This window comes from Juglans microcarpa x Juglans regia, chromosome 5D (genome assembly GCF_004785595.1).
Source record: "Juglans microcarpa x Juglans regia isolate MS1-56 chromosome 5D, Jm3101_v1.0, whole genome shotgun sequence".
NCBI classification, from domain to species: domain Eukaryota; kingdom Viridiplantae; phylum Streptophyta; class Magnoliopsida; order Fagales; family Juglandaceae; genus Juglans; species Juglans microcarpa x Juglans regia.
In genome coordinates this window covers 1,679,325-1,705,835 of record NC_054602.1, presented here as the reverse complement: position 1 = coordinate 1,705,835, position 26,511 = coordinate 1,679,325, and the positions used below count along the sequence as shown (strand labels likewise).

At 33.2% G+C, this 26,511-nt stretch overlaps 4 protein-coding genes and 1 pseudogene across 10 annotated transcripts in view; 3 read left to right on the top strand and 2 right to left on the bottom strand.

The window, feature by feature from the left end:
* Positions 1-509: 509 nt before the first annotated feature.
* On the bottom strand, positions 510-7,672 carry LOC121264718 (annotated as a pseudogene).
* Positions 4,361-26,437, bottom strand: LOC121264951. Of its 7 annotated transcripts, XR_005940583.1 has the most exons (6): positions 25,892-26,437; positions 25,690-25,811; positions 25,531-25,594; positions 24,668-24,740; positions 9,294-9,304; positions 4,361-4,376 (listed from the first exon to the last, which is right to left on the bottom strand). XR_005940583.1 is itself a non-coding variant. In XM_041168342.1 (4 exons), exons 1-3 carry the CDS (start codon positions 26,211-26,213, stop codon positions 25,532-25,534), a joined length of 507 nt encoding a protein of 168 aa, XP_041024276.1. In that variant the 5' UTR covers positions 26,214-26,437; the 3' UTR covers positions 22,866-23,074; position 25,531. The 7 variants fall into 7 exon arrangements, 6 of the variants coding, with proteins under 6 accessions (XP_041024276.1, XP_041024279.1, XP_041024277.1 ...); XM_041168342.1 differs by lacking the exons at positions 4,361-4,376; positions 9,294-9,304; positions 24,668-24,740 and adding an exon at positions 22,866-23,074; XM_041168345.1 differs by lacking the exons at positions 4,361-4,376; positions 9,294-9,304; positions 24,668-24,740 and adding an exon at positions 22,866-23,074 and having other exon boundaries at positions 25,716-25,811.
* LOC121264717 (heat shock protein 90-1-like) lies at positions 7,746-8,132 on the top strand. Its single transcript, XM_041168008.1, has one exon. The coding sequence runs from the start codon at positions 7,746-7,748 to the stop codon at positions 8,130-8,132; it is 387 nt and encodes a 128-aa protein (XP_041023942.1).
* LOC121264953 (cytokinin riboside 5'-monophosphate phosphoribohydrolase LOG7) lies at positions 16,006-20,699 on the top strand. Its single transcript, XM_041168347.1, has 7 exons — positions 16,006-16,252; positions 17,169-17,266; positions 18,183-18,213; positions 18,842-18,941; positions 19,086-19,156; positions 19,977-20,120; positions 20,385-20,699. Exons 1-7 carry the CDS (start codon positions 16,145-16,147, stop codon positions 20,478-20,480), a joined length of 648 nt encoding a protein of 215 aa, XP_041024281.1. The 5' UTR covers positions 16,006-16,144; the 3' UTR covers positions 20,481-20,699.
* LOC121264945 (lipid droplet-associated hydrolase) overlaps positions 22,376-26,511 on the top strand; it is a 34,887-nt gene continuing 30,751 nt past the window's right edge. Inside the window, exons 1-2 of the mRNA XM_041168333.1 lie at positions 22,376-22,398; positions 22,734-22,745. The gene's annotated coding sequence lies outside the window, so the exon portion shown is untranslated. The remainder of the gene's footprint in view (positions 22,399-22,733; positions 22,746-26,511) is intronic.

Below are 26,511 nucleotides of genomic sequence, written 5' to 3'. Positions count from 1 at the left end.
ATGAAATTGAATTTAAAAATTATTTTGTTCTATTATTATTTTTATAAATAAAATTATTTTTGCTCCAATATTTTATGACAATAATGGCGTGACAGCCACAGAAAACAAACCAACGATGATCACGCCTGCCCTGATCAATACTTGAAAGCAGACATGCTTTTCCATGCGACCATGCTTCATCCTGTCATACTCAACGGATTGTTTATCATATCGGAAATCGCGCACTCCAGTCCTGACTGGGGAATACTTTTGGGCTTAATCTACCATTTATATGGGCTTAATGCTTCAATAATTAATCAGATATTAGTCATCGGCATTAATGAAAATTGAACCAACTTAGACTGTATTTAGATATTGAATTGAGTTAAATTGAAATGATAAAATATTATTTTTTAATATTATTATTATTTTAAAATTTAAAAAAATTAAATTTTTATTATATTTTATATTAAAATTTAAAAAAATTATAATGATGAATTGAGATGTATTTAAAAATTAAACCAAGCCGCTCATTTTGTGTAGTCTTTGGAAAATATCATAACAACTTTTTTATATACAATCGTTACGTGTAGCTGTTGACGCCGCGTCAAATTTTTTTTTAAAAGAAAAAAACATATGGGATGCCTCACAAATGCTTTGTGAAGTTTATGTGGCAACCCAAAATATTTTTTCAAGGAATAGAAGCTTCCTCCTCCCTGTTGAATGCTCAACAAAGAGACTAAGCAACTCATTAAGAAATGCCATCACCCGCTTCTCCGCTACATCACTATTCGGGTCCAAATGAGAATAATCCTCATAAGGTGAAATATAAGGAAGAAACTCTTTCAACCAACCTTCAATCTTTCTCCTCAAACCCTTTGAAGGAAAAAGTGGAAACTCGATTGCTTCCATTGGCTCCCCAAAATAAACCCCTCTTAATAGTATTGCTCTAGACCACAAACAATACATTTTCCTCGCTCTCAACCATCAAACACTTCAACCCGTCTTCCATCTCCACAAACCTAAAAGACCCATCAAGATTCATTTACAAGCACTTTAAAAAATCCTCAGGCAAGCCCAAATACCACTGCGTTCCCTGGATAATTTTTAAAGGCAAAAGTTTCCCGTTACTCATCGGAATCAACGTCTTTAATCTATCCTTAAAATCATCCCTGCATTCCTCAAAGACCCTTTTCTCCTTTTTATCAATCGCGATAGCTTTTGGGTCAGCATGAACCAAGGCAAGTTATATTGGGGACCCGTATACTCCTAAAAAATTGCTGGGTATTGCCTCAAGAAGCTCGCAACCTTCATGGGAACACCCAATTGTAGTCACCTCTTGGAGACTTGAGAGATTGGGATGCACCCATTAGGGTCTTCAGCTATGCAATTCTTCAAGGAAACGATGGGCTTGATTTGTATAGACCTATGGATGTGCTCAATTGAGTCAATTGAGTCATAGTACGAGTCTTTCTTCCACTTCATGTACACATTTACATAATGGGATTTCTGGGTCCAGTATAAGGAGGGTTTAGGGTTGGTGTAGGAAAAAAAAGTTCAATTTTTTACAAGAAGATAGCAGCTTTTTAAGGACGAAAAGAGATGAAGGGAAAGAGGCTGGATTATGATTATTTCTCTTCCATTTCATTTTTCGAGTGAGAGAAACAGAAAGAGAGAGGGAAATGGAGAGAGGTTTCGGCGGAATGGAATAGCTTTGGCTTTGAGGGAGAGAAACACCGAGGGGGGAAGGAAATCAATTTTTCGAGGGAGAGAGACACAAGGGTGAGGGAAATGGAAAGAGGAATAGTTAGATTTGGAGATATGCAGAGAGAAGGAAAACGATGTCGTTTTAATTTCTCCACGTCATACTTGCCCCGCGCTTGCACTAAGCGATTGCCTATAGCCTTTTTCACATCCTAAATCGTATCTCAATCCACAAAACCAACTCACATTGTTTAATCATGTTCCTATCCAACAGTCCAACTCGCAATGTGTTGGGGAACACTGGAACTAGCTAGCCACCAACCCTAGGCTGCAAAGAGAGACCAGATCGAGCCTGCATCAATGTCAATTAGGAATTCAGGAGGATGTACGTATGTGCATATAAAAGGGAAGTGATATATACATAAAGAGAGTACATACAAATAAATTTATAAATTAACGTAGTTTTATGTAATCTATTATATCTATTTTATAATTAAAATAATTTTACAATCTGACATACTGCATCAAGCTACATCGATTTATTTTTATATAATTTCTTTATGACTAAAATATATATAGATATATATATATATATATCTATATATTTAAGTCCATTTGAAAAAGCCTTGGCCATGTTGTGCCTTGAACCTCATTATTGGCACGACGCTCTAACCAGTTGAGCTAAGAGCATTGTCAAATCTAACTTTTGATTATAATTTGAGGTCTTGGTTATAATTAAAATTTTTGAAGAGATTAATGCATATTAGACTAGTCATCTTAAAATCAAAATAGTAATATAATATTATATATTTTAATAATATTTTTAAAAAATTAATATTTTGTAAATACACTTGTATTTAATATTTAATATTTAATATTTTGTATTAATATTAAAATTTAATATTAAAAGAGAGAGGTAGTTGGATGAGAAAATTATAAAATATTGATTTGGTCATTCTAAAATGATTCTCCAAATATGATTAAGGATCCTAAATTATTGTAACTCAAAGTTTCATAAATATCTTTTGACTAGTCCAGTATAAAAGTTTTAACTAAAAAAAACTAAAATCTGGACTTGGACTTGGCCTTGGCAATAGCCAGGAGCCTAGGCCATTGCCAATGCTCTAGGCCACTTCAAACGTGTCATCTACACCATACATGATGTGGCAAAAGAAGATTGTTATTTATAAAGTTTTAAGAAATGCCTAGATGTAAAATAAATTATCAAAACTTATTTATCATCGACTATTTTGAGGTTTTGACACAGTATCTAAGTAAATATCAAAATATTAATGATTAAAATGCTTAGAAAAATTATTTTTTAAAATTTTATCTAGATACAATATGAATATAAAAGTATTGAATTTATCGTTTCCAGTTCTTAGTATAGTAATTATTATTTTAATATTCTTTTGTATCAAAAAATCCAAATGAAAAACATTTTAAAATATGTAGTTTCAACTGGACGATAAATTGGGAAGATATACATTTCGTGTGGGAAAAGAAAATAATAGACATATATATTATAATTTTTTACCTAATTAGATTTTAAACGAAATTTAATTTTATAAATAATTAATAAAAATAACATCAACTCCAATCGTTCCAAATCATTGTGGTATAATAAGCTTCATCTTTATATGTTACATAAAGTGTTTAAAACATTTTAATATAATACTTCTATGTGAACAACAGAATTAACTGTAGTCTAGAGACAATTGAAAATATCGAGGCATTCCCTGAGAACTTCGACAGTGACAGACGAATGATAGCTTGAGGCAGAAGGTGAATGATCTCCTTTCCTTCGTTGAAATCCGCCCATGCCCGTGGCGCACAAAAACATCAAATCCAGCTCTCTGTCGTTCCGCCGTGGGTCACAGTCTGACCGTCGGTTCATCGCCGGCGGCTTGTCTCACGTGCGTCCACCTGCTGCAGCTCCCGCACTGCCGGAGGAGGAACTCCCAACGTTGAGATTTGGATCCACGTGGGTAAGAAAGAATTTCTTGAGCAATTTTCGATTCGTTAGAGCAGTTTCAATAGATTAGTTAAGAGCAATAACATACTTACCGAAAATATATTCTAAATAGGTGTTTCGAAAAGCACATTTTAATTTTTTTTTCATATATTTTTTAATCATCATAAATATTTTAAAAATAATTCATAACATTATTAAAAAATATTTTCTTAATTATTAAGTAAAAAAAAAAAAAAATCATTCGGGACACTTTTTGAGTCTCGAATTCGGAACCCAAAGTATTTTTCATTAGTTAAAGTTAAAGTACATTTTTTTATGAATGTAAAATAAATTTAATTTTTGACTATTCCATTAACATAAATCTCCACGTTTGAATAGTTATTTTTTATTATATAATAATAAAATAATATAAAATAAATTTGACTTTAAATATTTACATCAAATTTTCAAATTGTATTATTCATTTATTCATTATATAGCAATGAATAATTAATAATTTAAAAAATATATAATTTTTTAATTATTAATTTATTTTATTTTATCATATTTTACTAACTTCTATCATTCTTATTCAACTATTTTTTTTTTTTTATCAAATTTGGACAGAGTATCCATGAACCTATGCACTTGAAGAGAGCATCCATTCAACAAACATTTCTAAAAACTGGACATGTTGATTTGCTAGAGAGAGAAATAATTCATAAAATAAGAATTTGGCCTATGAACATAAACATTCAAATTTGGAAATTATTTTGAATGTAACTGTACCTAAATTTCAATTATGATTCTTTTTTATTTTTTAATGGCTAAATACTCAATAAATTTAGCTTTTAATTAATCCATTGAATATGCTCTTAGAGCATTAGCTTCATAAGTATCTCTAAAATTTAGTTACAAGTATATGTTTTTCATAAAATCAAAATCATTAAAGTCATAATCTCATATTAATTATTCAAAATAATAATATAATATTATCTTTTTAATAATAATATTTATAATTTTTTTTCATATTTTGCAACTACACTAATTATATATTAATTAATAATTTAATTTCTACTTAAATTATTGTTTCTCAACTAATTTTTTTCCTCAACCTATTTTACAAAACCAACTTATTCTTGAAGACTGATATGTGACTGGTTTCGTTATACAAAATCAAACTATCTCATCTTATCTTATATAATCATTAAAATTTTCTAAAATTCTCACATAAAATGTAATAAACAATTCAACTTTTTCGAATCTATAAAAATAAAAAATAAAAAATTACATTATAACAATATTTTATTGAACTTTCAACAAAACATCTTATCTGAATTGTGTAACCAAACAAGGCCGCAAGACAAAGTATAATATACAAGACCAATTATAATAAAGAAGCAAATCTTAATATATTGAAACAGTTATGAGCATTTGGGTATGATATTTTAAAATAAAAAAATCACTTTTAAATATGAACAGTACATATTCAAATATGAAGAAAGCCTTAGAAATACTGTAACTCATATTTGAAGCCATTAGTATTTGATTACTTCAATACAGATGATTCCATTTCTATTTCATCAAATTTTAAAGATGAACTGGCAGTTGGTTAAGCCAATAACTGTCAGTTCTCTTAAGCAAAAAATATTATTAGTTTATACAAATTAAGGTCACGTATAAATACACAGTTGAAATCATTTAATATCATTTTAATATTTAAATATTATTTAAATTCAAACATTTTTTAATTTCCTTTTCATACATGCATTTTTATCTAATTATTATTAATTATTGTAACTTTTCTAAACTTTCATATAAAACAAAAAAAAAAAATTAAAATTTTAAATTTTAAAATAAAAATAATATTAAAAAAATATTTTATGATAATATTTTATTTAAATTTTTTTCTATCATTTCTTAAAATTTAATAAAAATTTTAACTTAAATTATTTTATTTTTATTTATATATTTTTCATCTCGTCTCGTCTCATCTAACAATCTAATGATTCATTTCGATTTTACCTCATTCCTAAAATGCAAAAATAGAGATGCAACTGCTGTCATTTTAACGTAATCAGTATCAAAAAATATATTTTTCATTATTGTTGAACTTATGCTGTTGACCACGTGTTTCAATTAAAGTATAAATGTATTTTTTTATGATAATTAATTTTAATTTACGTAATAATAATTACTGTATCATTTTTTTAACGAAAATATATCTTCAAATTGCACAATCACGTTTTTGCTTAAAAAAGTGTTTATTATGAGTTAACTTTTTTTATTCAATTAATCGTTAGACCGGTCAAAAAAGATGTCGGTCAAAATATTAATTTTATTTTGTAATTAAAAAATAAATTATTTATTTTATTTCGTATAAAAATTTAATAAAATTAAAATAATTAGATAAGATGAAATAAATAATCCAAAACCTTAGGCAGGTTTAGAGCCTTAAATGAGATACAAAATTCTTACTTTATTTCATTTTATCTTATTTTCAAATATAATTCAAATATAAAATTTTTAAATTAATTATAATTTTAAATAAAAAATAAAAAATAATTATAACTTTTTAAAACCTTCAAGTAAAAATAATATTATAAAATTATATTATTACAATATTTTAACTTTACAATATTTTTTATTCAATTTTTTCTTTTTTTTTTCTAAAATTTAAAAAATACTTAACTCAAACTATCTCATAAATAATCTTATTACTATTTATAAAATTCACTTCTCATTTCACTCGCGAATCAAGTCCTTAATATCAAGAGCAGTACTACTCTACAGTTTAGAGTAGCCAGCTGCAATTTTTTGCTAAGTTAAAATTATATTTTTATTTTTTTTATTTTTTTATTATTATTTAAAATATTTTTTTAAAATATAAAAAAATATTAATATATTAATAATCATTTCTTTAATTATGAAATAAAAAAAATAAAAAAATTAAATATATGAAATGTCAAAATAAGTAAAAATTAAGTTGATAAAGTAATATTATTTTAATATCAAATCATTTTTAAGTTGTTATTTCTAAAACAATTCTAAATACAAATTAATACAGATGTGATTTGAGAGGAAGATGCATTCACTCATAGCTGGCGTACAGTCTATGCTAATTGCTACCCACGTTCGAGTTGTAGCCACTAGCCCTAGCAAATTCAGTAGGCCCACCGATCGAAAATCTCTTCCAGTGGGCTCATTCTTAGATAGTTCTATTTCTCTAGCTATCTGTCACAGTCCAAGAAAATATACAAAGACCCAATAACAAGTTAGAACTGATATGTTTGTTGGGCATGAGCAATCTTAGATAGTTATTTTCATTATTTGTTAGGCTCTTGTTGTTTAAAGTGAATTTTAGTGGTAGTGGGTTAATAGGCTTGTACCTTTTAGAGTAGATCTAATTTCAATTGTTATTTTAGTATACTTTTAGTCTAGGCCCATACGTGGGTCAACCTTGTTAAAGTATTCATACTATATGTAAAGAGCTAAAAACTCTACGAAGATTATTCTGGAATGATATAGAAATTTCTTATTTTTCTTTAATTTTCTCTCTCATTTTCTTGGAAGAGCTCCCCTTGAAGAGAGCAAATCAGTGTTATCTTATTTAATCCTTGATGTGTGTTACAAATTAGTATCAAAGAGACACCGATCTTTGTGTTATCAATCCTAAAATTAATTTTTCAATTACAACAAGTGAAATGTATCAACAACAGCTAGAAAGATTTGGAGATAAGATTGCTACTATGAAAAAAGAAACCAATGTAGCCAGCCATGGAAGAGATTTCTATAGCAATCAATAATATTATTAAGGAATCAACCAAGGTTGAAACGAGTTTTACGCCATCTACCACAATTACAGCTGCAAGCGAAAATGAGACAAAGGAACCCGTGAGATTCTCTTCAATCTCTATGTTTGCGGATTCTAATCACAATCAAGAAACTTCAAAAGGATTTTTTTATGGCTGTAGATCTAGCTAGTTCGACTTCATCGAAATCACTGTTTGCTTCCAACCTTGCTATACCTTCCATAGTCACAACTGAAGCGAATGAACTAGGGCACTAGTATGGAACCTTCGATCCAGGTGGTGGGTTAAGAAAGCGAATGAGGGTTTTGGAAGAAAATAAGGACCACGACCTCCAACTTGAGAGCGTCATTGTCTATTATAATAGGTCCTGTTATGACCACCTTGCTAAGGTCAACCAGATCCTAAGCCTAATCATTGGCACCTTTTACAGCAATAAAGAGATTTTCTTTCGCGAGCGTGCACACAATTCCTCTAATGCTTTGGATAAGATCCAATTCGAGGGTCTCACATACAAGAATGAGCTAGTTGTTCAACCAGAGCTCTTCATTAGGGTCATCCTTAACAAGGTCAACAAGACCCTCTCTATCATTCACAGAGGCATCGACATGACCAAAACATATTTGGGGACCAAAGATTTCATGGAGGTGATGCAGGCCAGAGGGGATGTGAGCATGATTGGTTGATTCGGTGGAGTTCCTACCAGAAGCACGAAACACAATGATGATAAGCAGTGCCTCTGGCAATCCCTATCACTTCAAAATATTGGTTTTGAAGTGGATACGTATGAAAGAGCACCATTTCATTACGAAGGTCAACTTGAAGGTGCATAACTTGTTACTTACTACCTAACAATAAGGTTGGGAATGATTAATTTTGTCACAATCTTGATTCTGGACTGTTCAATTTTCATTTGGACAAACTAAGTAATCTGTATGATTATATTGAGCTGGGATTGTATGGTAAGAATGGTTATCCGAGTTTTTGTGCACGACTTGTTCGATGAAATGCTTATGCGAGATTTTATTTATTGGATGGGAATATATATGGTACTTAGGAACTTTGGATACTGTTGTAGTTTTCTTGTTAGAGTATAATTTCTTGGTGGGAGTAAAATTGAGAAAGTTCTCAGATTGCCTATTGTTTTTGCAAATACTGCAAACTGCTATTCCGGTTCATCTTCAAAGTTTTCCAGCTCTATTGTCTTCTCTGTACATGATGATTGTTACTTCAGAAAAAAAGCTAAACGTGCACAGTCAGGAGGTGTTGCGGCTTTGGTGGTGATAAATGAAGAAGAATATCTTTACAAGAGGGTCTATTATGATATTGTTACTGAAGCAAAAGATGCATCATAAGTGGTTGGTACGATGGGGGTTGCTCTACTTGCTTGCACACGGCCCAGGTAGGTTACATCTGAACGTTTGGGGCCAAGGGAAATGAAATTTGGCCTTAGAATTCATGGTGGACCTGGTGCTGCTATGCAACACCCTCAGCCCTTGTTTAGGATTTGCCAATAATTAAATGCGTCGGGACATGTAACACAAGGCTATACACCCTTTGTATATGACAGTTAAGATGCAATGCACCTAACATCTAACAATATGCAATAAAACTCACAGTAGAAAAATTCTTTTCTATCTACTTAAGCATGGTGGCGAAATAATTACGATACATGGTACCAATAAGAGCAAATATTCCAAAAGCTTTCATATAAGCATAAACATTTCAAAATAAGAGTTATATTTTTTGAAAAGACTTCCAAAACACATAGTGTATCTTAAAGTTATTTCCAAAACATGAGACCCTTCAAAATATAGTCTAATCCTAAAAAAAAAAAAATTCCATCTTAAGTCTTCAGGGCTTATCAGGCTTTGGCCTCTTTTCTAGGAACCGGTTCTTGTCACAGTTTCTGAGTCAGTTAAACTCATCAATGAGTTTAATTACTTTAGTAATCATTTGGTTTATGGTGGCCAGATGCTCCTGGATGGAGGGCCCATAAGAACTCACTACCATCTTGGACAATATTCTATCAGGAGGGAGTGCTGTCATCTTTCACTTTGTCATCGAGGTTTCTTATACCTGTTACAACTTCTACCATTCCGGGTGAAGAATGGTAGTAAAAACTATTACAGTAAGATTTCAAAATATTTTAGCAAGTAAACAATCAACATAACACATATATCACAAGCATATATAAGCAAATCACAAATGAATGCATGTACAACCTTAATATATGCAACATAGACTTTATCATAAAACCACTTTTTCATCTTTTAAGCTCTTAACACATGTTCATATCATTTAAACTCGGGTTCTTGTTCATATTCTAACGTATCATGTCATTTCCTTATTATTTCATATCATGTCATATTGAGATCACATCTCATCATTTCATGTCATAACATAGCATATCATGGCATAACATATCATATCATATCATGGCATATCATAACATATCATGTCATAGAGCTCAAATACCTTGTTTATATAATATAATTCACATAATTGAATACATCACAGTTCCCCTATGCACCGTGTGTTTCCCGCTAGTTACCACATCAACCATCGATCCACATGATCGCGATGACTACGTCATATCATAAACATATTCATTTAAGGCAATTTGTTTATTTCGCCTTCACCATATTGCACCCATTAGTTTTAGGTGTAACATCGTTCTGATATCCTTCCCTAGGAACCATTCGTGGCACGTCGACTGTATTTCATCGACCCAGGGTCTTCACTCAACTTTAAACACTCCAGAGTGGACTGAGAGTTCTTGTAGGGCATTTCCCAGTCTTAGCATTTGGGATCGTGATAAAATATACATTGACTATTTCTTTTGAAAACATAAACACAAATGCACGAGACATGGACGTATGATGAAACACTTATCATATTCATGAACCATGTAAAAGCCGAACCATGTAATCCAAACAAGAACATACATCGTGCATCATAGCTTGAAAATATTAAAACATGCGATCAATGGCAAATACATGTAAACATATTCAATTCACACTTGGTAGCATCAAAACTAATTTTTAAAACCCTAATATGGTCTTGGGCGATTCATCCAAACCTTCCAAAACATGGATTTTCGTCATCACAACTCATAAACTCATGCTTCGACACAATCTTATGTCAAAACAAACATGCTTAACATATATACAATGTAAAACTGAAACCCTTGCATGGCATACTCGAAATTTTCTTTAACCAAAGCATCACAAAACATGACATTTCATTACTTTAACCAAAACCGAATACATTTGCATCAAGATAATAATATTCAAGTAATAAAATACAAATAAGAGTTTACACAATATATACGAACCGAGTTTATGCATACAATAAGATGACAAGTTCAAGCAATGAAATACAGGAAAAAGTTTATACAATATATACAAGTGTTATCAAGAGAGTAAGTTGGAAGTTTACTTACAAAAGTCCAATGAATAAACTAGAAAGAATCTGAAAAGTATAGTGTAACATATTAGAAGATATCAAACAAAATCCTAATCTCTAAATATGAGTGGGTGTGAGTGTCTAAAAATTTCAAAATCTTTTTTCTCATGCCAAAAACCCTAGAGCTAAAACCTTTGGAGGTTCAAACCCTAGTTTTCATTTTAAGTCAAAACTGAACCTTACACTGCCCTAGATCACGTGTTCATGTGTTCAAAACATCAAGAACATCTCGGGTTCCATCTTCCATGAAGAGAAAACTCTAGCTTCTAGAGTGAAAATGTGTGTTTGTGTGAGAAAACCCTAAAACCAAAAATGACTAGATGAGTTCTTCCCTTGGTCGTGTGTGTGCATCAAGAAAAGAAGTGAAGTGATTCTTACCTTAGGTGTTAAGCTCCTACTCGAAATATGGAAGGTAAAAATCTTGATAATATTCGAGAATGGAGGCGTTTGGCTAGAGAGAAAGTGTGAGAAATTGAAAACTTGAGAGATAAAAGGTGGTGGCCAAAACTTCAAGGAAAAGCAAGAGATTTTTTTAGCAAAAAGCCCTCCCAATTTTGGCTACACATTTATATAGTGCTCCCTATTACTTTTCACCAATCAATGCATGAAGGACACTTGGTAAAACTTTCTTCCATTTTCCTCCAAGATGGGACTTGCATGGGAAAGACCAAAGGTTGCATAGTGTCGGGTGCCCTTCTCCCTCTCATCCAAAAACATCTCTATTCCATTTCCCAACATGCCCTTCCACTCATGTCTAGATTCAATGCACCAAAAGGTCAAAATGTAATTTTCTCAAAATCCCAATCTTCTAAAACACTCTTCTAGTATGCATGGTTGACATGTGGTGTGAGGGTGTGTGGGTTCTTGGGCTTGCCGAAATTACCATGTCACTTGAGGTGACTTTTCTGCCATTCCCTAGGTTACTTTTTGGATCTCTTCTCCTCCCCTTGTTTTCGTCGGTCATTGGCTTCATATCCCTTACGAAAAGTCTTTTAAAACATGTTTTTTGTCTTACCAAGTATGACACATCTTGGGACTCTAAAAGTCACTTTTTACCCTAAGCTTGACATATTTCCATTTAAAGACTTGTGCCTTGCAAAAGTGGTGTCTAGCCCTTCCAAAAACTGAAACTCTATCTTTTTGCTTCTTCTAATTTTTCTTCTAGAAATCCAATGTATGCTTGACAAGTGTCATCCTTGCCTTTTCCCAAAGTCAAATAAGAAGTGTTTTTCCCAAAATGACAAAAAAATCATTTTGAAGCCAAGTGGCGCCTCCTCCTTATCCAATGTGTTCACTTGGGTCTTTCAAAGCCAAAATTCTTACTGGGCTGAATTCTTATGGGCCTATTTCTTCTATTTTCCTCTCGTGGGCATTTCTAACTTAAAACTCCAAGATCCAATCCAACAAAATAGAAAGTGGCATAAAGGATCCTTCTAACACTTAGCCAATAACCCAAACAAATGAATAAAAAGATAAATAATATCCACAAGAATTACAGATGGAATTTTAGCAAAAAATCCGAGGTGTCACATGTTGTGGCCGGCCTTTAGCCTGTGATATGGTGGTCTCTCATGTTCTTAATCAAATACTCTTACTGGAAATCAACTATGTTCCCATTACACGAGGCAGTAGAGTGGTGCTCATGATCAATAGATTAGGAGCCACCCTTATAATGGGATTATTGATTGAATAAGGAAGAACAGTGCTAAAATTACAGATTGAACATGGGAGGGTGGAAGTTGGCAATAATAACAAGTGCAATAAAATGTTGCATTCATTGCAATTGGGTATTGTGAGGCTACTCTTTGATGAAATGTCCAAGAGTACTTTGGTCTCTTGGAATGTTAGGAGAACGAAATATGTGAAGTAAGGGGAGATGGAGAGCATTAGGAAATTCTTTAACCAGATTCTGTAGAAAGCTGTGGTGACTTGGAATGTAGTGGAAAATACGGTGAATGCTGGTTATGGGGTAATTGGGCAAAATATTTTGTTGATGAGGAATGAGTGGGCAAAGACTTTACATGGTCTCATCGAGGCCTATTGTCTTCACCCAATTAATTCTCATCTACCTTGCTCCTTTGACTGCATTTTAAAATTTTACTCCACCTTTCGTCACGGAGTCGTACAATTTTTTTATGTGTTCATCATGATTTTAAGCAATATATGGTATAATGAAATTACAAAGTTTAATTTTGTTGCAATAGGGAGATCTGGACCTTCAAGAAAGGCACCTATAAGCCCAAGTGAGACCTCAAGCGCACAAGATACAGTTCGTACAGAAAGACTATCAAGCCTGGGAGGGGTTATGCCTGGAATAGGACGTACAAGAAGTTGTTGAAATTTGTGAGTTGCATCATCATGCCTCACAGCACTCGGCTCTAGTGCAATCAGGGAGCAAATCTGTGTTATTTTATTGTAATCCTTGAGGTGTGTTACACTATCTCCTTTCTCCAATCTATTTTATGTATTATCTTTTCTGGAAAAAAAAAAAAAAAAGAAGACCCAGAAAAATCGTTGCCTAATCGCAAGGATATGGGCAACTTCACATGAGCCGTGATATATGGACAAAAAGGGACATATTTAGTCAAAAAGAAGAAGAAGAAAAAGAATTACCGAGTAAATTGGAGAAAATCACTCGGCGGAGAATTAATGACAATATTAATTGAGAGTGAAGTGTAGGTGCACTGGTTCTTTTCTTTCAACTTACACATTTCGCGCCTGAAATTTAGATGTAATTTGGATAATGATTTAAAATAAGATGAGTTGAGTTGAAAGTTGAATAAAATATTATTTTTTAATATTATTATTATTTTAAATTTTGAAAAAGTTGAATTATTTATTATACTTTGTATAGAAATTTAAAAAAATTATAATGATAAAATGAAATGAAATGAAATACTTTTATTATTTAGATGAGCCTTACTTTGGTGTAGTCGTGTTTCCTGCTTCAATTAATAGTTTTGAAAATATTTTTATTTTTTATAAATTCACATGTAAACATTTTTTAACATGAAAACAGTGGTTTTTCATATTAAAAAAATGCAATTGACGTTTGACTCAGTTTCCCTACAAAAATATTATATTATACTCGTTAGTTTCGATCAAAGAAAATACTTTTATGAGTAGCATATCCTCTTGTGTATATCTGTTCTTTTTCGTAAACGATTATATGCTAGCAATTAAGTAGGAATAATTTTCATCTAAAAATATAATAACTTATAATCTTAGAAAAAAAAAGGTATATACCTTTAACTAATTCTTAGAGTTCTCATAAATATTATTCGTTCATTTTTTTCTGAAATCTTTTATTATGATGATCTTATTTACGTAGAAAATATAAGAATTTCACGGAAAATATAAGGTAGAATAAGAAGTCCACAATATTAATTAATTGACGACTTTATATTTTTATGGACGATATTTAATACTATGAAATTTACATCTATATATATATATATATCAGTCTCTCTGTATTTAAAACAAAAAAATATATAAAAAAATCTTTATTCTATCTTAAAATTAACGGCCAGTTTCATGTTCAAGCTTTCGAGTGGTCGGCATTCTCTCTCTCTTTATTATTATTTTATTTTTCTGGGGTTTTACACGTGATCCTGCATTTGGGGGAGGAGAGGTTGTGTTTACACGTGATTCTGCGTGTCTAACAGAGAAGACAAAATCGTTCTTGAATGACAAGAGAAAAACTGTGTTATTTGTTTGTTTTTTAACGACAAGTGTATATGAATTAGATAATTTAGACGTGACAATGGGAAAAAGGTTACCTCCTACGTACGTACTGATCTAGTGACAGTGGGAAAAAGGTTACGATTAGGACCTCCTACTTACTGATCTGGATTTTCTAAAGCTAGCTAGCTAGCTGCTCTCTTTATATTGATCGATCCTGCTACCTACCCTCACTGAAATAAGCTTGATCAGCGATATGTTCCAAATCACGGAGGCAGGATAAAACCTGAAACCTTCTTTGTAGCACTTGGAATCTTATCAAAACCTAATTTTGATAGCTAGCTAGAGTACTTAGCTATATAAATCAAAATCTCCAACAATTTCTTTCTCTGTTTTGTGCCTTGTTTCTGGAATGTACCATGATCGGCGTATAAGTGTTTTAAAGATGGCCGTATTTACAGCTTGTTGTTGCTACTACATAATCAATTTAACGAAAAGGATAGATCCCATTATAAATTGCAAAATGGATGGATCTTTAAACCTAGTAAATAATACTGAAATAAGAGCATCTCAAATTATCTGGGAATAATAATAAGATAATAATAAATAATTTATAAATAATAATAAGTTTAAAAATATCTGAAAATAGTTATGTTCCCACATAACCTTTGTAAGTAAAACTTAATTTTTTTTTAAAAAAACTTTTGTGGTTTTTTCTCATAAATGTAATAAATGAATGTAAGCATTTTAAAAATGTCAAGTTAAAAGATAGGCTGTAGTGTGAGGCCATGCAGAGTAATTAATTAAGCAGGTTAAGGCTTAAAAACACTTTAAATCTATTTCATCTCATTATTACAATTTTTCTAAATTCTCATATAAAATATAATAAATAATTCAAATTTTTTAAATTTTAAAATAATAATAATATTATTTAAGAATATTTTATTCAACTTATTTAAAACCATCTCATCTCCTTATCCAAATGAGATTAAGAGTCTAAGACTATGATCTATATATTAATATCACGGCTGGATAATATTTCGATCACAGAATTTTCGTTTTTTTCTTTTTTCCTTTTCACTCATGTATGATCATGTACCGTTGGTCGTCCGGTGAAAAGGTAAAACGGCACCTGAGGTCCTGAACTAGAAGTCTGGAAGAGTATATCCAAGGTAAAACATGATATTCCCATCTGTACTGCATGCTACCTATCATGCGAAGCAGGGTATCTCTACCCTATCACATAATTAAATGTCAACCAGGTTGGGAACAAACTTTTCTAATTTTATAGAAAGGCCTTCCATCGCAACCTCTTGTTATAATATCATCATGTCTTATTTCTAGCTTCCATAATCTAAATAAATAAATACACGCCAAGTGTATTATATTATGTTTCTTGGCCAAGGAGTTAACTAGTACTGATTGTGGGTTTGCAGGGATTTTTATATTTAAGCAGATATTCACTCCCTTCTCATTCTCAACCTCTTCTCCCTCGACAGATTATTATTCCCACAGAGAGAGAGAGAGAGAGAGAGAGAGAGAGAGAGAGATGGAAGAGGCAAAGTCGAGATTCAAAAGGATTTGTGTGTTCTGTGGGAGCAGTTCAGGGAAGAAAGCCAGTTATCAAGAAGCTGCTGCTGAACTTGGGAAGGAACTGGTAATGTCACAGTTCCCCTCCCCCCTTCCTCTTTTGCCCTTCTCATAAACTTTTCATTCTCTCCTATACCATACTAGGCGTTTTCCGGGAAGAATATTTCATGGAATTAAGTTTATGACTATATGCATGTTCAACACATTCTCAATTTCTATCCCTTTCAGCTGGTCCTTTTTTTTTTTTTTTTTTGTCGTCTTGGAACTTTTCCAACATCGATTCGGAAAGCCACTCCGGGTTTCTGTCTATGTCTTGATCTTTCCTTGTTTTCATAAACTACGATGAGATGTCACCCTTAATGGTGCAATCTCTTATGGAAATAAAATAGTCTTCAAGTTGATGCAATTACACCTTCTTTCTTCCTCGAAAGATGGCCAATTATATTTCACGAGAAGTATCATCTGATTATTATTATTTCTTTTGATCCGGTTTGGTGGTGTGTTGCAAAATACAAGCTTCCAAAGTGGGCTTATGATTGTTGAGGAATTAGGGGAAGGTTTAGGGTTTATGTTTGGCATGAGAGAGAGAGTGTGTACTGCTAGCTGTAACCTGCCTGTCAGTTGAGCAGCCTTCTTGCATGATCTTTCTCTGTTTTGGTTTTTTAAACTCTGTTAAATAATAATCTCCTGCTTTTTCCGGGGGAACCAAACGTGCTTCCTTGGTATCATGACTCTTTTAAGCATGTTCCAACAATGGGCACCTTCACAAGCTTCCATGACCAAACCTCCATGATTTTTGTTATTGGGGTTCCATGAAATATATTTATTTCGATCGGCAGGCCGTATAGGGGCCTTTATTCTCCCCAGGATTAGTTTTATTATTATTATCGTCGTCATCATCGTCTCATATATGGTTAGTGAATTAATTTTTTTTTTTTGTTGACACGCATTAATGGGTCTAGGTTATTCGATGTGTTTTGCAGGTAGAGAGAAGGATTGATTTGGTCTATGGAGGTGGGAGCGTGGGATTGATGGGTATTGTTTCTCAGGCGGTTCATGATGGTGGGCGCCATGTTCTAGGGTTTGCCTCTCTCTCTCTCTCTCTCTTCTCTCTCTCTCTCTCTCTCTCTCTCTCATATGTCGTTCTTGATGTTCCAATGTCAAGTAGAAAGATTAGCTAGGGGTTCAAAAGACAGGCATCATTGTATTTGTCTCCCCATAGTTACTTTTCTTGGTCTTCTTTGAAAATGGTTTGCTCTCTTTCTCCACTTCTTAAACCAGGCATGTTTTCCCAATTTTCTATGAAATGGGTTCTCAAACCACTGAAAGGCAGGCATAATGGGATCAAATGCCGAGCCAGATGAAAGGGATTTCAAAATGCATTTTTCCGTTTTTTCCTTTAAGCATAAATGTCATCATGTTTTGGCGGATTGCAAACATGGTTCTAATAATGTACAAATTGCTAGCTAATTATCTGGTCTAAATCAGTAGAATGTAAAAGAGTATTTTATTAATATTTATGGAGCTTTCAAGCTTGCTTGCGAAAAAAGTGGCTTTTTGAGCTTTCTTCTTTCCCCTGATCTTGGCGAGCCTTTTTGAGCTCCTGGATTAAGTTTGAGATTTCCAGTCAGAAGGAGATGAAAAAGCATGGTAGAAAGTTTGAGACCTTTTGGAATTGATATAGCTGCTTTTTCTTTGCTTTCAATTGTTTAATGAAAGAAGGAACAAGTTGTCTTTCAACGGACCGTACGTGCTGCCCATGTCAGGATTATTGGCCTGTTGTTCACGGCGCGGGCCGATTAGCCTAGTTGCTCTTTCTTTATGAAGGGTCTTTTGAGTTGTTTTTCCACAATCCAAGAACTTTGGGTAACCTTTATTAATTAGACAAATAACTATGAGAAATACGATGTAGCCTGCAGATCAAACGTTAACTGCGTAAGAAATCATAATTATACTGGAATGGTACTTATCCATGTTATTCGCTTTTTGTTTCGCAGAGTCATTCCAAGGAGTCTAATGCCGAGAGAGGTAGTTTCATAAACTCCAGAGCAATTGCACGTTTTTACTTGTTAATTACTTTGGTGGCTACTGGTTTTTGCATTTACTGCAAATGGTATTTACAATCTTAAACATGGCTAGTCGATTATATATAAAATTTATTGTTTCATTGAGGCATCTATTCAAATTGGTGTCTTTGTTCAGAATTCAGATACATTTATTGGTGTTCAGCATTTTAAGTCCGAAATGAATAACAATTATACCAGAATTCACTTACAACTAAGTATTAAATAATTTTTTTTCTTATACTTTAAACTGTTGCTTGGACAATAATTAATTTTGAATTAAAGTGAAAAGAAATAATTTTTAATTCCATTTGGATTCAGAGATGAGTTGAGATGATTTTAAATGAGTTGAATAAAATATTATTAGAATATTATTTTTAATATTATTATTGTTTTACGATTTGAAAAAATTGAATTGTTTATTATATTTTGTGTGGAAATTTAAAAAAATTATAATGATGAGATGAGATGAATTGAGGTGAGTTTTGAATTAGTGATTAATGTAAAATTGTAGAATAGTTGATGTACGTTGTATTATATATATATTGTCTTTTTAAGTTTAAATTCATGCATGACGTATGTGTTGCATGCAGATAACTGGGGAAACAGTCGGAGAAGTGAGAGCTGTATCTGATATGCACCAGCGGAAAGCTGAAATGGCTCGTCAAGCCGATGCCTTTATTGCCCTTCCTGGTACGAATTATCCGGTCCTGAAATCAGATCAGTTTCAGCCAATTTGGATTTTATTTTCTTTAGCTTGATGCATTGATCTTCTCTGATCTTGAAAAATTTGGAATTCTGATCATGTGTGTGTGTGTGTGTATTGTGTAATATCAGGCGGATACGGCACTATGGAAGAACTGCTAGAAGTCATTACGTGGGCCCAACTTGGAATTCACCGCAAACCCGTAAGAATTTGTTCTCTTTTCTTCTTTTTCTTGATGGAAAATAATATTGTTCCAAAAAACAATGACAACAAATTCTCTAGATTAATTAATACATTAGTAATAACAATTGTGTTTTAGCAAGTCGTCTGGAGCAGTATTGGAGTTGGTCTAAAATCGAAAGAATTAAAATTATGAGTACTTTTATGTTAAAATATTTCCTCTTGCTTGCTTTGAAAAATTCTGACAATCTCTTCTATTGCCTTCACATGATAACATGCATGCATGCTTTATGTGGAAGAACTCGAATTAATAATATTTTCTAATTCACATCCATAATACTTTTAACTTGTCTCCACGTTTTATGGTCCCACGCTATGCGGAATGATTTGTCATATTTCGTCGAGTACACGGCTGTTTTTTGTGGAGGGATGGATATACAGGATAGCTAGCTAGCATACAGATTATATATATATATATATATATATATATATATATATATATATATATAGTCAGGTAGAATCAATGCATGTGGTGCTTAATTTGGATTCACATGGAAAGATATATAGCATATATGCATGAGATTTTCCCTTTTAAACAGGGTCATGCTACATGATTTGGGGGGGTTTGATTGGGAGAGGATCTCCGTTTGAATGGGAAAAAAGGTTCTCATACATGACAGACAATAGGAAGGACAAAACATTAAATAAAAAATTAGGGTTGTTGGTCAAAAGAAAATTGTTTCCCTTGTATATGTTTTTGGTCAAATAAAGATTATGTTAGATGTCCGGGTTGTGTTCGGATATCATAATCTATCAATAAATCAAGTGATTAACTTTCGCAGGTGGGGCTCTTGAATGTTGATGGGTTCTATAATTCCCTATTGTCTTTCATTGATAAGGCCGTTGATGAAGGCTTTATCTCACCAATCGCCCGTCGCATTATCATGTCTGCACCAACTGCCAATCAGTTGTTCAGACATCTTGAGGTAAGTACTTTTAATAGTATAATATATAATTCTAAAGGTTGAACAAGTTGGCTGCATGGCCTCATCATGTGTGTGAATGCCTTGAAGATTTGTTCGATCTTATGTACGTACCTTGTAATTGCCAATGATCAAAAGTACCCAAGTTCTGATCTACCTAGCTAGCTGATCTTGATCTGGAAAAAAAAAGTTTATCGCGAGTAATTTTCAGATTTTGTTTTTTGTTTTCTTGGATATCGCAATATATTCTCTTTAAATTTGTACCAGGAATATGTTCCGGAGTACGACGAGATAACATCCAAGCTGGTTTGGGAAGAGGTGGAAAGACTGAATTATACACCTGAATCGGGGGTTGCTACGTGATCATGAGTACTGTTGACGTTGCATGAATCATACAAGACGTACGTACAAGACCTTTTGAGTATGCAAGCTGCTTAGTATATAGTGATATGGTTTTCGACCGTACAATATCGATCTAACGCATAGAAGTTTTTGGGTTTTCTTTAATGCTCTTCTTTTTTTCGGAACTGGGGCAGCATGAGTAGCACGTACTGCATTGCAGCGTCAGTTTCTCATATATATATACATGTCTGAATGCAAAATGAAAATAGTATTGTGACTCTCTTTAATTTGTGAAATTTTATATGGAAGAATCAAATCGAGGCTTTTTTGCTTCCGATCTCGATCGTACGTGTACTATATATTTTCCTTTCGGTATGGATTAATTGTAGATTGTTGGCAGTATATATTTTTCCCATCTCACGGTCGTCGCTAAAATTTTACAAACTGGATGGTTTGTATTTTCTTTTTAGAATAATAGATCAAACATAACATGAGTATTTTTTTAAAATTACATTAATATAAGATGCAATATCTTTAAGTATTTTTTTAATATCTAAGAAATTAATACCATATATTAATATTGATTATTTGTCTTTGATCATGATCAAAGACAAATTAAGTAAATGGTATACTTGTTTTTTTCTTGATGTCGAATAGTGTCAATGCAAGTTATACGACTCATTCATCCACCCCAAAAAAGCAAATTTTCCTACTTTTTTTTTTTTTTTTAATTTTCAAACTGTTCACACTCATGTAAATCAGCTTGCTAATATCTCATTAACATTTGTTAGCATTTTTTTATTTTTATTTTTTTGTGTGGGTCACGTTAATTGTTAAAATAATATGTATAGTCAAAGATCATGATGAATAGCCTTAATCAAGATGAATTGTTTTCCCTTTACTTTTGGAACAAGTCTCTTTCTAAAATTCAGACAAGTTTCAAAATATTAATATTATCATTAAAAAAACATCTGTTGATGAATCATGGCTTACGTTGAGGAAGCTTCACAGCTCTCAGAGTGGGTTTCACGAGATGCTACAGAATTGAAGTCCATGATCTACAGCCAGCTGCATCAAAAATTAATATTAATTGTGATGTCGATCGTCGACAACCCACGAGATCCAAGCCATTCGGTGCGAGCCTGTTTTATCTCTCAATTACAATTTCAGATGTATTTGTACGATTTGTTTTGTTTTTCTAATTTTTTAATAATTCCGATCAAAAAACATAATGGTACATGATGATTTGTCCATATGTTAGAGGCATGTGTCACGTGTGAGTGACCAATGACCATAAATATCCGGTCTTTGCGGTGTCATCATTTCAAACAGTACCGTTTCAAACAGTACCGTCTCAAGTTGTCTTCACCTTATATATATCGGACGGCAATTGACAGGCCAGGGGAGTGTCACGTGGCACATATTACGTTACCTTGTCGATTGTTTGATGCATGGCACCTTGGTCCTTCACCAGGCAGTAGTCCAGTCTTCGAGTGTCGACCTGTACCCTTGAACTCAATTTCTTTTTACAACTGTATGCGATTCATGCTTCAACAATATTAATATTACAGTATTTACAAATCAATGTACCCTCAAATTGTTTTCCAAACTTGAATGTCTCAAGTAGGAAATACATCAATATGGATTGTTTGGGAAAGTCGTCTCAAAATTTCTCATAATTTTCTTCTTAAATATCATTTAAACACAAATATTTTTTAATTTCAAATATTCAACTTTCTCATCTAATCATTACATCTTTTTCAAATTCTCAAACAAAACATAAAAAAATATTAATTTTTCAAATTAAAAAAAAATTATATTCTAATAATATTTTAACTTTTATTTAACTTTTTCTCTCTCATTTCTCAATACCCTATAAAACATTTTAACTCAAATTATTTAATTACTATTCACAAATTTCTCATCTCATCTCATTCCTCGAGCTTCCCTTAATATTGCTATCCTAAATAAGCATCAATATATACATACCAGATCGGCTCATTTCATATCTCTTTTCTACTTGAGATCTTTTGCAATGAGCTAGAATTTGAAGATATTTTTTTTAGATTTTAGCTGTCAGATGTACGTGTACTATTGGTGTAATATTGGTAAGATTTTGATTAGTTCGTATCTGAACTCTAAACCCTAGAGTTAGAGAGATACATAAAATTCTATAATATTTTATCAAACATTTAATACTATCCAAAATATTTACGGTTAATATTTTTATATCATTCACAAAAGAGTTCAAGTAGGAATCTTTTAACTGAATAATATTTCCCAGCAAGTCTTCCAAATTATGGAATAATTTATGATGCCACCAATATCTTTCAAGACAATCTTTTGAATATATTTAAATCAGTTTTTTACCGATAAAAAAAGAAAAGAAAATCGATACCATGCAACTTATCAAGAATCTTCTCCACAATAGCATATCAACAACCAGACATATTAAAGTATTGCTCTGAGATCTCGCATATCAACAACCACAAATATTACAAGGGTTGTTCTGAGATCTTAAAACATCATCTCTATTTAGTCAACACGCAAGCAAACTGAAGATTCCAACCACTGCAGCATGACAGGCCACCATAAAACCTCATTGACCCAGAAGCCTAAGAGCGGGAGAGAGTTTTTGTTGAGAGTACATGAACCAAAACTCTCAATATGTATATATTTGTTTATAAAAAAGATGACGGCATTATGAACCCTCGCTTATATTGGAGTCTCAGAAGAATACCAATGTATAATGTATTCAACATACATACATACAAACACATAAATTGCATGTGCCATCTAACAAGAGCCTGTATTTTGTAATAAACCTCACATTACAAGCTGCCTCTCTCTCTCTCTCTCTCTCCAAGGAAATAAAATGCATGACAGAGGAAGGGGGATTGGAGTACTGGATCAAGGCAGCTGAAGATCGGGGTCAAACGATGGAAGAAGGGAAATGGGTAGGGTGTGCATCTGGTAGACAAATTGCTGGCTACTACCTATCAAGGCTTATATTCACCAATTCAGGCAAAGAGAGGAAAGAACCAATGCTACAACATAAGAATCTCCAAATAATTGCTGTAAGAAATTTAAGGTATCCACATGATTGCAAAATTATTGTGGAATACTTGCATATTTTTTTTAATACCAAAGAACGTAATGTATCAGCATGATTGCAAAATTATTGTGGAATGCTTCTAAACTTTTCCCAGTTGATAAAATAGGAGTATAATAAATGTAAGTAGACGAAAGAGTTAGTTCTGGATCTTAGAACAACATGCATGTTATTCTTGTTTTAATTATAACATGATAATCTTAATTGTTATTAAAATATGTATTTACCATCCAATCTTTGAGGAGATAATCGAATTGGGCTGAGAGTCAATGGCATATTGATGGGAAAACCATCCACCATGTGAGGCACATGATATTTTGATAGGTTCTTAACCTCCAATGGCATATGATCACATAGATATCATGCAATCCATATAAGATACCCAGTCAGTCAACTAAAATGTCGATAAATATATTAGGCTCTTGGCTTTATTGGTGAAAAACACAAAAACAGGGGACATTCCAACAACTGACTGGTTTAGGTATGCTGCTCATGTAAGCTACTAGATGGATCTTTTATTTAAATATGGGGTTTGGTGGTAAGCATAAGACCTTCTAACAAAAACCAAAGCGTATAAGAATTCAAAGAACTTCCTTCAATTCCTAACCCTCGCCCACCTAACCTTTATATATATAGGCTCAAGTGATGAAAAAGGGTGATGTGGGTGAGATCAGGTTACGTAAAAAGACCTTATTTGTGGTGTCGGTGATGGTGATGGTGGTGATGGGATATACTTGTTAGTTATTAACATCCAACAGAAATAAGAAATGAAAGAGCCATCTACAACTCTTAACACTCAACCCACCAAACTTCTTCTAATCATTGGTTTACGTGCATGGCAAAAAGGGATGCTGAAAGTGTATTATGCTAAAATAAAAATCAAGGTCAGTGAAAGCCTCTTCACTCTGAAACTCCGACCTATGTTCAACACTGCAACTACTATGTCTACAAATATGTTCGAGAACCCCTAATAACTTATTTTGGAAAATAATGTTATACCTCAAAACATAATGACCACCATTAGGGCAAATTGAAGAACAAATAACTGAACTGAATCACGGTTTGTTAATTATCGAGTAACATGGACAATTTTGGGTGCAGAGTCCAGACAGCGCATGGTTTATATTGCCTTATTCATGGCAATGAGGATGTCCACAGCACTGAAAATCCTAGGGCAATGACAAGTAATAAATTGCTTACAGCAACGAGTATATGATAATTTGGATGCTGGAAATTGTGATGCAAGTTGAAAAAGAATCAAGAGGATATCTGCGTCATGAAGTTTGCAATGCAGGGTACTATAAGAACAAAATATCAACAAGTTGTCACTAATAGGTTCGACAAACCACCTTCGCAAGATACAATACCTAAATTCAGCATCAGAGGCTCAAGTTAGGGTTGCAATTTAAGAGAGTTTCTTTACGGCTTTACCACTAAACTCAGCATTTTCTTTCCTTTGGGTAACTTCCCCTCTGGTAGCACTAAATCGATGTCCATAAGACAGCCGAATACGCAAACAACATGATGTAAACTTCCGAGGTTGCCAAACCACACCTCTGGCTGATGATTTGTGCGGCAATTTCACGGATCACAAACAGTCATCGAGACTTTATTTCCCCAAAAATGTTTCTAAGTTTACTGTATGCTTTTACTTCCCATTGATTACTGTTGCAACCCCCTTTCTACAACGATGCTATTGGGAGCGCAGCCCTGCTGCTTACCATACTGCCACATTACATTTAGTTATCTAAACTGTTGCATTAAAGCAATCCATTTCCATTTGTTTTTCATCTTGATAAATTAGAAAGTCTCAAATACCATTCCCAATGGAGTCACCCATCTAAGATATTCGCATGTAGCAGCTCTTCCATTCGGGGATTGTGCATGAAAATGCTACAACAATTCTTCTAACGGCTGGACAATTAGAAAAGAAAAACAATAGTGAAGCCGCACGTGTACCTCAAAAGTTTTCTGGACTGTCGTCCAACTGTTTCTCATCTTCTATATCCACCTCCAAGATTTCCTGAGAGAAAGCGAAAACCAAATACTATCACGAAAAAAAGAGCAGGACATTTCGTTCAGCTTTTACCAAAATCAACAAGCAGAAATATGACTCACAGGGATTCTCTGCTTCAGATAATTACCGACTCTGGCGAGAACAGTGCTACGTTTGTGCCAAAACCGACCTTTGAGTCTAATCTTCACGAAAGGTCCATCTAACTCGGCCAGTTCAACTTTTCCTAAAACCACATAATCTTTCACCTTTTCAACACCAAATGTTACAACTGAAAGACACACGTGCAACCATAGGAGGAGTCACCTGTCATGCCAACGGAAGTGTCGAAGATCTGCCCCAGCTCGGCACGAGCTTCGACTAGAACCTGTATGATGTTGTCTTCCGTCAGATCGAGGGGTGGTGGGGATGAAAGAGCCGCAGCTGAAGCCGGTAGTCTCGTACGAGTTATGGTCATTGATGTCGGCGGCGATGCTACGATTATTAGCATTCTCTTCCTCAACGATGGCGGTGGCCTTTCTATGGGGTTTCGGATATTTGAGATAGGAAAAGAATTACGGGAGCAGAAGACTGATGGGACAACCATGCGATGAGGATGGTAACGGTGGAGACACGCCTCCGGCGACATCCCTTTTCTCTTCCAAAACTTTTTCTTCTACTTCAACGAGCAAGAGATAACATACAAGAAATAGATAAGAGTAACGGGGGGCCCCTTTATTTGGATATATGGACAAGACCATCTTTGTATCAGAAAATCTGAGAATTGTTGGCAACGAACTGGAAGCTTTAAACTTTAAAGAGACTAGTTTGTTCATCAAAGGCTGAAGTTCTCGCATCAATTTCCATTCTCTTATAAGCCATCCAAGTAGCATAATCACGCAGATTGTTCGAACCAAGACCCACAAATATAGGGCAAAATCAAGTTT